General features: G+C 32.1%; 1 protein-coding gene across 1 annotated transcript; it reads right to left on the bottom strand.

Moving 5' to 3' along the window:
- Positions 1–7,902: 7,902 nt before the first annotated feature.
- LOC127900570 (RPW8-like protein 1) lies at positions 7,903–8,346 on the bottom strand. The gene has a single exon (XM_052435723.1). It carries the CDS (start codon positions 8,344–8,346, stop codon positions 7,903–7,905), a length of 444 nt encoding a protein of 147 aa, XP_052291683.1.
- Positions 8,347–12,496: the final 4,150 nt, after the last annotated feature.

A 12,496-nucleotide genomic window follows, 5' to 3' on the forward strand; every position in this document is an offset into this window, starting at 1 on the left:
GTAACGTGGCCCTAGTGGGAGTCATAATCATGGTAAATCAAAATTCAGAAGTAAGAAGAATGTTAAATGCTACAACTGTGGTAAGAAAGGGCACGTCAAGAAAGATTATTGGAGTAACTAGAAGAGAAAAGAGGGCAAAGAACCTGAGTCATCAAATGCTCAGGGGTGTGTAACAAGTATCTGGAATGATGGTGAAATTCTCTACAATGAGGCAACAACTATTTCAGAAGGCAAAAAACGACTATATGATATCTAGCTTATAGACTCAGAAGCTACCTGGCACATGACCTCTCAGAGAGAATGGTTCCACATATGAACCTATCTCAGGAGGATCTGTATATATGGGTAATGATCATACCTTGGAGGTCGCTGGTATTAGTACTATCAAAATAAAGATGTTTAATAGTACAATTCGCACAATTGAGGAGGTACGATATGTCAACGACCTGAAGAAAAATCTATTGTCTTTGGGACAAATGGATGGTCATGGGTAAAAAACTCATGTGGAGAATGGAATTGTGAAGATTGTTAAAGGCATGCTTGTATTGATGAAGGCAAAAAAGATCGGTACTAATCTATTCATACTTAAAGGAGAAACACTATAGGAGATTGATGTGTATGTCGCAACAAATAGAGAAGAATCAACGATGATGTGGCATCTCAAACTTGGTCACATGTCAGAACAAGGTTTGAAGATTCTCTCTGAGCGAAAATTGCTTCTAGGGCTCAAATCAATAAGCTTACCATTTTGCGAGTATTGTGTTACAAGTAAGCAACATAGATTAAAGTTCAGTAAATTTATTGCTAGAAGTAAATGCATTTTAGATTTAGTTCACTATGATGTTTGGGAATCACCAGACATATCTATGGGAGGTGCAAAGTACATGGTGACTTTCATTGATGATTATTCTAGGAGATATTGGGTGTATCCAATTAAGAAAAAGTGAGATGTATTTCCAATGTTTAAAGAATACAAAGCGCGGGTGGAACATGAATCCAGTAAAAGGATCAAGTGCTTAAGGACGAATAATGGTAGAGAGTATATAAATGGCGAGTGTCTTGCTTTTTGTAAGTAAAAAAGTATTCAGAGGCAGTTCACGGTAGTATACACTTCTCAACAAAATGGAGTGATAGAGCAGATAAATATGACTCCTACAGAAATGATAAGAGTTATGTTGAGGACTGTTGGTCTAGCCAATTCATTTTGGGCAGAAGCAGCCAAAACTGCCTGTTATATATTAAATCAGTCGCCATCCATAGCAATTGGGCTGAAGACAGCGATGGGTATGTGGACTAGAAAGTCAGCTGATTACTCCTACCTACATGCATTTGGATGTCCTATGTACGTGATGTACAATGCTCAAGAAAGAACAAAACTAGATCCAAAATTTAGGAGGTGTATCTTTTTGGGGTATGCTGATGGAGTAAAGGGGCGTCGTTTTTAGGACCTCACTGCCCACAAGATCGTCATCAGTAGAGATGTTATCTTTGTAGAAGATCAATTGCAAATGAGAGATGAGGATGATAGCTGTAAAAGAAAAGTTAGAGATTGTACCGGTGTATGTGAAAAATAATATGGAAAAAGAAGATTCAGATTCTTCTGAAGCAGCGCCAGAGCACGAAGAACAAGAATCAGTTGAGTCCGAGGCTCCAGAAGTTCGTCGGTCAACTCGTGAGAGACGACCGCCAATGTGGCACTCGGAGTATGTCACAGAGATCAATGTTGCATACTGTCTTGTAACAGAGGATGGAGAGCCATCAAATTTCCATGAAACTTTAAACAGCTCAGATGTTGCTTTGGGGATGACAACAATGCAGGAAGAAATTGAAGCTCTACACAAGAATAAGACATGGGAATTTGTACCACTACTACAAGGAAGAAAAGCCATTTGAAACAAATAGGTCTACAATATCAAACGTGATGGTAATGACCAAGTGGAGCAGTATCGTGCAAGATTGGTGGTGAAAGGATATGTTCAGAAAGAAGATATTGACTTCAACGAGATATTTTCTCCAGTAGTTCGACTCACGACAGTCAGAATAGTCTTGGCGATGTGTGCTACATTTGACCTACATCTAGAGCAGTTAGATGTGAAAACTGCATTTCTTCATAGAGAACTTGAAGAAGAAATTTACATGCTCCAACCAGAAGGTTTTGCTAAAAAAAGGGAAAAGAGGGCTTGGTTTGCAGGTTGGTATAAGAGATTTGATTCATTCATCATGAGCCTTGGATACAACAGACTTAAATCAGAGCATTGGGCATATTACAAAAGGTTTGAAAACAATGATTTCATTATTTTGATGTTGTATGTGGATGACATGTTGGTAGCAGGCCCTAACAAAGATCGAGTCCAAGAATTGAAGGCATAATTGGCTAGGGAATTTGAAATGAAGGACTTGGGACCAGCAAATAAGATTCTAGGGATGCAAATTCACCGAGACAGAAATAACAAAAAGATTCTAGGGATGCAAATTCGCCGCTTCAATATGCAAGATTGTAAGTCAATTTCTACCACACTTCCTATTAATTTCAAGTTATCCTCAAGTATGTATCCTAGCAATGAAGCAGAGAGAAAGGAGATGTCTCGAGTACCGTATGCACCAGCAGTGGGAAGTTTAATGTTTGCTATGATTTGTATAAGACCACACATTACACAAGTAGTGGAAGCAGTCAGTCGATACATGGCGAATCTTGGTGGAGAACATTGGATAGTTGTGAAGAGGATTCTGAGGTATATCAAAGGAACCTCCGATGTTGCATTATGTTATGGAGGATCAAAGTTTACTGTCAGGGGCTACGTGGATTCAGATTTTACAGGAGATCTTGATATAAAAAAATCCACTATTAGCTATGTGTTTACACTTGCAGAAGCAGCTATAAGCTGGGTTTCAAAACTGCAAACTGTTGTGGCTTTATCTACAATAGAAGCATAATACATGGCAGCTATATAAGCTTGCAAGGAAGCTATTTGGATACAAAGTTTATTGGAGGAGTTCAGACACAAACAACAGAAAATTCTTATATTTTGTCACAGTCAGAGTGCCTTGCATATTGCAAGGAATCCAGCCTTTCATTTCAGGATGAAACACATAGGAGTTCAATATCACTTTGTTCAAGAAGTAGTAGAAGATGGAAGTGTGGATTTACAGAAAATTCATACGAAGGAGAACCTAGCAGATGTTTTGACCAAGCCGATAAATACTGATAAATTTGTATGGAGTAGATTCTCTTGTGGCCTAGCAGAAACGTAAGCAACATGACAATGGCGAAGTAGAAATGATGGTGTGGAGATTGATTGGTCCTCAATCTAATCTCCAAGTAGGAGAATATCAAATGAGGTGGGCCACATTTGCAACTACTCCTTTATATAGCAAATTAAGGCTTCAAAGATAGTAAATTAACTAAACAGGACCCAAGACTTTTAATTAGTCTGGATTAATTTATATATTTATTTTAAGTATTTATGTGAGTGTCGGTATATGTAGAGGAGTAAAAAATAAACACATATATCGAGTAACACGGCATCAAAGCTCTTAGCGAAGTACATATACTTAATAAAAAAACAACAACTTTAATGCAACAATAAGCTTATAATAATATAAATTATTAAAATTGTGCAATGAAAAATTATTTATGCGATTCTTGTTTATTTATTAATAGAGAATGTGACATATTTAAATAATTTGATGTAATAAATAGAAAAAGAGAATATATGACTGTAAAGAAAAGAAATCATAAAATTATGAAAATGTTGTTAAATTAATTATACTATATGCCATTTTAACTTTATAATACTACTAGTGACGATCGATGTTTTAATACAAGCGAAGGATCCTCTTCTTCTCTTTTTTTCTGTCATTGCCTGTCTTTATATAGTGAGTGGTTAAGATTGAGTTTTGTCTTTGCCTTTTTCACTTTATTTACAATCAAGCTAGCATTTTTATTAGATTACGAAGGCAAGGAGAAGCAAGAAGAGAGAAGAAAAAAAAAAAAAAGGAGAGGATCCTAATTCTATAATGCATTGACATATTTGTCTTTCAATTAGACGAAACAATAACTTTTTTTTAAAATAAGTTAAAGCAATTATAACATTTTAGCCCCCAAAATCTATTCAATATATACTTTTTAAAAGTAATTAAAAGACAAATCATTTACTTTATTTAACTAATTGATCATAATATTGGTACATGCTATTGCTCTATTGATTCATATTCCTGATTTTGTCTCCAATTTTGTATGTCTATCATTAGGCTAATTTATACTTAATAACTAGCTCAAGAGTTTTGTAACTATTCTCAGTTAATGTAGAACATTTTCCCTATCAACACTCATCTCTTTGATTTGAAATTCCAGAAACTGACCATCAAGATTTTCAATTTGAATCTCATCCATTTTACAAAAAGAAAAAGAAATAATAATAATAATTATTATTATTATTATAGAATTATAACTTCCTTCACAATTTTCCTCGGACTGAGCCGCCTGTGGAATATCCATTTTCATTGATGAATCACACGTGCAGAGACTTTGGCGACTGAAATCTGATACCACCATAAATAAAGCGTACTAATCCCGATATTTAATAATAATAATAATAATAGTAGTAGTAGTAGTTATAGTAATAGTAATAATAATAGTAATAGTAATAATAATAAAAAATTAATTAATTAATTAACTATAAACTTTTTAAATAAGCATCGCAATGGTATCAAGATTGAGATACTACTAAAAAGACAGTAATATTATTCAATATTTAATTAAAGCCAACATGTAATTTTTCCTCAGATGAGAATTAGGAACCAATTTTCAATTTTTTTTTTATGTCGCCATCATGTACAAGTAGGAATTTTTTTACTCTTTTGACCAAGTATGGAAGTAGAATTAATCTTTAATACTGGAATGGGAAATAAAAAGGGTTATTTATCGTTAGCCCCCACATGTTTCGACCATTAGCACCGTGCACCCACAAATTTCGACTATGTGCACTGCGCCCCCGTTTCCGTCAAAAAATCAGTTAATTCTAACTGGTTAGGCTGTTATTAACTTAAAAGACCATACTACCCCTAATTTGAATTGAATTGAGTTTAAAATACAAAAATACCTCTTACAACTTATAAAATTTACATTAAAAAATAAAATTTAATTATAATAATATCTTATATTGAAATGATTTTTTCTTCATTCATTATCATAACAAAATTGTAAAACCAGTAAACTTTCAAGATGAGAGACAGAGCGGTGGGGAAGCAAGATGACAGACGGGAAGCAAGTGCTACTGGGGAAGCCGTGCGACGATCCTTCAGGTTATGTTGTGTGGGACGGCGTTCACTTCACTCAGGTGGCTAACAAGTTCATTTTTCAACAAACCGCTGGTGGTGCATATTCGGATCCGCCAATTCCTCTGAATATGGCATGCCATCGAATTGAATGAATAACTGTTCAAGCACGTTAATAAATTTCATCTGCTCTTCCTCTAATTGTAATTTCTATTTGTGCAATGTTAATCTTATTATAATCTTATCTTATATCGGACCACTACGTGTTTAGTTGCATAAAACCAAGTTTCAAATAGGCAAATTGTGTGTGATAAATGCGGCTCATCATAATTAAGTTTCTAATTTATGGAGACCAGGTCATCACAACTTGCGGATAAATTCTTTATTACTGCTTTGCTTTAGTCACCCTCCACTCTCTCATCTTAAATCAATCTCCTCAAACTTAGTCCATCTGTCTCTGTTTTCCTCTTCTTTCATGGAGCCTTGTTACCTGAAATACATAACCCTTAGCCTTAATTTAGCCCTATCCATATCTGCAGTAACGTTGTTGCCAAATTCTCCCAAAACTGAAACATCTTTAAAGACTTGTAATTTTCTTGCCATTTTTAACTTCGGTGATTCCAAAGGAAAAGAAAAAAATCAAACACAAAATCATCAGTAGATTACAAAATAATTCCCTAAATCCCACCAAAACAAACAAAACCCAATAATAAAGAAACCGAAGATAATTATACCAAAATTTCATTGTAAAATTTTATTACAAAAGAAACCCAAACCAAGAAAATTTAACAAAAAGGAACTAAAAATCAAAAACCCTAAATTAAATTATAGAGGCGGTGGGAATGACGGCTGCTTCAGGCGGTGGCGTCGGCAGCTTCGAACGATGGTAGATCACGCAGCGTGTGCCATTTTGTTGTTGTTGATTTGAGACGGCGGCAGATCACACCGGCAGGCAACAGTAGTGAAAGGCAAGAAGAAGAAGAAGAAAAAAGAAAGAAGAAGAAGAAGAAGGCGAAGAAGAAAGAAGCAGAAGAGTGAAAGAAAAAAGACGCGAAGAAGAAGAAGAGAAAAAAGAAAGAAGACGTGAGAGAGAGAGAAAAGGGGGAAAAAGAGTGAAGGGTAAAAAAGAGTGTTTTTTATTTATTATTTTAATCTTATATGAAATTATCATTTTACCCTTTTTTCGAGTTAAGTTAACGGTAGTTTGACTGAAATGGGGGCGCGGTGCACATGGTCAAAATTTGTGGGTGCCCGGTGCTAATGGTTGAAACTTGTGGGGGCTGACGATAAATAACCCAAATAAAAATTAAAGATTAAGCAATGAGCTGGTAATTTACTTGATTGATGACAGGTTGAATGTTGCAATTGGGTTTAATTGCTTGACTACTTGTTCTTTTAACTCTTTACAGAAACAGACATCCGCTCAGAATTTTTGAACGTATGTGCACTTTTATGATACTGTAAATATTCTTATATATATATATATAATGGTTTTAAATCTAACCATTTATATATAAATTGCATTATAGTCTTGGTTTTTATCAATAAAATATTTAGCTTGAAGCCTTAGCCCATAATTGATGTACAAAAATGGAGTGAAAATGTAGGACATGATCCAATTGAATAATGACATGTGTACGCACAATCAACTAGTTTAAAGTAACGATTTGTCTTTTTATTTATTTATTTTATCTTTTATCGTTTTTGTCCACCCTTTTGTTCTTTTGTACATACTACTCTTTCTTTGAAGGTGGTTAGTTAACTACTAACTAGTCATGATGAAATTTCTAAGAACATGCAATGATGAAATCAATATGCCGAGTTCTAGACGAATGGATGTTATTACTAATAGTTAATTGAAACTTGCAGATCATTTTTGTTTTATAAATAATTTGAGAGGACAATATAACTTGCAGATCAAGCGATCAAGTTATGTATAATCAAATGAGTTGACTGGGGTAGGCTGCATGTCAAAAGTCCCATGCAGTATGCGTATGTTTAAATTTTTAAAAATAAATTTAAAAAATCTATATTGATAAATTTTTAATATAAATAACTTTTTTTTTTCCATATTATAACATAAAAATTCGATATGCATTACCATTACTTGCGTTGGAATCAACCCTATACCCTAAACTCTCTTTCTCACGACATTTTTCATAGTCATAGCATAATCTTTAGAGAATTAGACCAATTAAATGCATGCATGTCTGAGATTTAATTTAATCCGGTTTGGTAGTGAGGTAATGTGGCCTCTAAATGGATTAAAAACTACATCTATCAAAGAAAAGTTCATAGATGATTAGAAAAGATGATTGGTAAAAACAATTACTAGTTCGTATATACATTTTTTGTTTAGAAACATAGATGAAATTAAAAAAAAAAACCACATCTAAAGAGACTAAAGGCTGATAAAAAGCCAACAAAATAATGAACTATCATACCTTGCAGAGTTATATTATTAATTAATTATTTTTTCTTTAACACCCACAGTGTCATAATTTTATTTGTTCATTTTATTTTTTTTAAATATCAGCACTCACAGGCTCCAACAGCTAGGCTGCGGCAACCCATCGGCTGGGCATAACAGAAGCAATCGTGCCCGGCGCCCTTAATTAATTAGTGTTACATATCTTGTATTATACGTTGAAGGCGCTGGGTATCAAGCGCTTGTCCAACCTGGAGCACTGCGGAAAGGTCACGAAGAGAAGAATCCATATTACGAAGCCTTTTTTCGTATTTCCTCTTCTTGTACAAGTTCCAGCGACGGATGCTTGAGCACTTTGAAACCAGAGCTTCCGCTTTCTTCAGCTGTTGAAGAAACAAACGAATGATCTCTTCTCTTTTATTAGAGTCCTCCAGCTCTCGATTTAACCTATCCATTTCTTTGATCAAAGGACTTAACAGGTTGATGGTGTTTTCAAGGCTATTTAGGGCGTCTCTGAAGTTGCTGCACCTTGACTTTGATTCTTTAATCGCCACCATGATCTCTTGAAGCGCAACACTTAGAATGGCCCCTGCTAAGAGACCTCCCACTGCCGTTGCCGTTATCGTAACCGGTTCTGGCATTGTCCGCCGTCAGCTATATATCTATATATATATATATATATGATCTGGTCTGTTAGCTTTCCTAAATATTAATACAAAACAATAAGGCAAGAAATCAAGTTGATACATGTACCATTGCAACAAATCCTTTATATAGCAAATTAACTTAGTCTTCAAAGATAACAAGTTGACTGAAGAATGGACCTATGTCAGTAAACCCTTTTTGATAATATTTAACTTGCTCATCAGTTTCAGTTAACAATTAACTATTAGTAAAAAAATATAATACCTGGTCGTCTAGAGCTTTTGGTCTATTTGATTTGATCATTGCATGTTCTTGGAAATTAGTTTCCCCTTCCAATTGGATCATGACTAGTTATGACTTGTTATTAATTATTACCTCCGCAAGGATACACGCATCAACGTTGTGAAAAAAAATTAAGTACAGTACAAACCTCTCCTTTTTTATTTTTTTACCCCTCCAAAAGTAACTAAAGTACAAACCTCTCCTTTTTTATTTTCTTTTCCCCTCCAAATAGGTAGGTAATCGGACCAAGTCAAATTAATGAATTAAACTCTTTAAAACCACTTGGTCAAGCAAAAATTAATTACCTCTAATGTTTTTGGAAAATAACTAAAAAGACTAATTAATTGATGAAAATATATATACACATGTCATTATTCTAGTCGTTTGTGTTCCCAATTTTACCTTCATTTTTGTATGTCAATTATTGAGGAAACTCATATTTAGAAACTAAAGAGTTTTATAATATTCTCAGTTGATGCAGAATATTTTTTCTATTAACACAAATTTTTTGTTTGAAATTCTAGAAACCGCCCTTCAGGTTTCTCATTTTGAATCTTATCCATTTACGAAAAGAAAAAGAAATCATCATCATCATCATCTAGAATCATAAGTTCCTTCACGATTTTCCTAGGATTGAGCAGCCTGTAGAATATCCCTTTTCATTGATGAATTTGACCTGAAGAGACTTTAGTGACTAAGACCTTAGAATATCTAATTAAAGTCGAAATGTAAATTTCCTCTGATGAATCTGGGAAGGTTTCTCAATTTATTTTATGTCGCCGTCGTGTACAAGTAGCAATCTTTTGTTTTCGACCGAGTGCACTGTTGAAACGTTAGCCCACCAAAGCTTATTTTTCCACACGGTTTTTCTTGACAAATTGGACGTTGGTGGCACAAATATTTGACAGGTTGTTGCCATGCATGCATGAAGATTTTGTTGCCCACTAAAATTGATTGTTCATTCTAAATTCAATTTGACAATTTGGCAAGTTGTAGCCAAATTGAATCAATCTACAATTAAAAAATATTGAAGATATATTTACATACAGAGTCAATGGATGTATTGAATTAATGGTGTGTTTACTTTATGAATTAGAGAATGAGAATAAAGGAATGAGAATGAAACTCATGTTTACTTGGCAAAATATAATTTGGGAATGAGAATAAAATGTATGAGTTCCACACAATTTGGGAATAAGAAATGGAAATCTCATTCCCATGGGGGGTTGGAAATGACAATGAGGGAATGAGAATGAAATATATGTTTACTGTTGTATCCCTTTAGTTTTTTCATATTTCCCAAATTACCCTCATTCAAAGCACAATTAATTTTATTATTTTAAATGCCATTAATAATAATAATTATTATTATTATTAAATTTTATTAACTTTATTATTTTATTTATTATTAATTATTTATATTATTATTATTATCATTATTAACGATAAAAATAATGATAAAAATAATAATTAACAAAAATAATCAATTTATCATTATTAAAAATATTATCATTATTGTTATTATTATTATTATTAATAATAAAAATAATAATAACAATAATTAAAATAATAAAGTTAATAAAATTTAATAATAATGATAATAATAATGTAATTTTCATTATCTAGATATAAAAATGATATTAATTAAAAAATAATAATAAACGTTAATGATGATAATATTAATAAAAATAATAATAACAATAATTAATAGTAACTAAAATAATAAAGTTAATAAAATTTAATAATAATAATAATAATAATAATGATAATAAATGTTAATAATGATGATATTAATAAAAATAATATTAATAGTAATTAATAATAACAAAAAATAATAAGTTAATAAAATATAATAATATTATTATTATTAATAAATGTTAATAATGATAATATTAATAAAAAATAATTAATAATAATTAAAATAATAGAGTTAATAAAATTTAATAACAATGATAATAAATGTTAATAATGATAATTTTAATAAAAATAATATTATCAGTAATTAATAATAACTAAAATAAAAAAGTTAATAAAATTTAATAATAATAAATTATTAATAATGATAATATTAATAATAATAATTAAATAATTATTTTTTTATTAATTATTAATACTATGAGTATTTTGATAAATTGATTCTCATTCCCATTTATTTTGCTAAGTAAATACATCAATGACATTCTAGCACATTCTCATTCCTATTTACTTTCACCAAGTAAACATTTAAATCTAATTCTCATTCCAGCCAATTCTAATTCTCAGCCCATTCTCATTCCACCTCATTCTCATTCCATGAAGTAAACGCACCATAAGTGAAGAGGCATTCTAGTATTAACTACTTAGATCGATATCTCTTCTGCATATTAGAATTTTAATAATTTTCCAACAATCTTCTAAGAACATATCGTTAAGCTCTAAGAATTTATTAGAAAAAATATCTATAGTTAGTTTTTCCTAATATCTCAATATTAATAATATTTTAAAATATATCTCAACATTACTAATATTTTAAAATATTAAAATTTGATGAAGATGGATGATTATACTCTAATATTTGAGCAAATCAATATAAGGAAATTAAGAATTTGTTTTTCAAAAATCAAGATTATGTGGGTATAAGAAAATCAAGATTATGTGAACACAAATTTTTGAAAAGAAAGTTATTATCCTAACTACGCATAAGGAAAATATGATATTTGTGACATAGAGTTCCCTCAAACTTTGTGATCGATGAATAAAAATTTAAAACATATGACTAAACAATCGGTCAAAAATAATTAACCGCGTTTTCAAATGTCAGTAGCCCTATCGAACAAAACTATATTAATAATAGCACTGATGTTTGCCCCGGGTCAAGCCTCGAAAGATCTCTAAAACAACGCCGTTTCATCTATTATTTTGTTTTTGTTTTCATTCTTAATAAAACGACGCCGTTTTTCAAAAGGCAAAATTCTCACGCTTAAGGCAAAAGCAATGCCAGAAGTCCAGAACCCATCTGCTTTCTCTTCCTCTTCGTTTCACCACACTATAATTTTGAGTACAATTCTTACACAGTACACTTCTCCCAAAACCCAGTTGTCAACACAAATAAACTACTTGCTTCACTTCAAAAAACTTGTTGTAACCAACAACTTGCTTCTGCTGCTGTAGCTGTTGTCGTTGCTGCAGTGGTCTTGAGTCCGCAGATTCAGAAGAAGCAAGTCCAATGGATAGCTCTAAGTCGAGAATTTCTTGATAATGGGTGCTGCTATGCATTATTTCTTATTAGATCTAAAAAAACTTTTTTTTTGGGTGGGGGGTGTTTTGAATTTGTGTAATGTGCAAGTGGTCGATGATAGCTGGAATATTACTAGGAAGCACAGATAATAAAATAAAGAATTATTGGAATACACACATCAAGCAGAAGTTACTTAACCATGGCCTTGACCCTCAAACTCACCGCCCTCTCAACCAAATTCATAACCATAATAATTTCAACAAATAGACTATTAATAATAATGAAGAAATAATGCATAGCAACACCCATTATCAAGAAAAAAGAGAGAAGAAGATTAATTAATTACTTGTTTCAACTGGACTAAACAAAGAGGAAGAAGAAGACTGCCATTTGCAAACCAAAACGACTTCGTTCACAACAAATCAGAACAAACAAAAAAAAATTCAAGCAGAAACAATGTCGTTAAGAGAACAAAGAAAAGGAAGAAGCAAGGGTTCAGCTGGGTTAAAGAAAGGGGAAGAAGAAAGCTGCCATTTGCAAACCAAAATAACTTCGTTGAAAGCAAATCAAAACAAATAAAAAAATTGAAACAAAAACATCCTCGTTCAATAGCGCTTGAAAACAAAAAAAAATTAAGAGCCGAAACG

Source organism: Citrus sinensis, chromosome 3, assembly GCF_022201045.2.
Source record: "Citrus sinensis cultivar Valencia sweet orange chromosome 3, DVS_A1.0, whole genome shotgun sequence".
Lineage (NCBI taxonomy): Eukaryota > Viridiplantae > Streptophyta > Magnoliopsida > Sapindales > Rutaceae > Citrus > Citrus sinensis.

Bases quoted from the DNA above. Each gene is read 5' to 3' on its own strand.
- LOC127900570 (XM_052435723.1), bottom strand. From the start codon at position 8,346: ATGCCAGAACCGGTTACGATAACGGCAACGGCAGTGGGAGGTCTCTTA.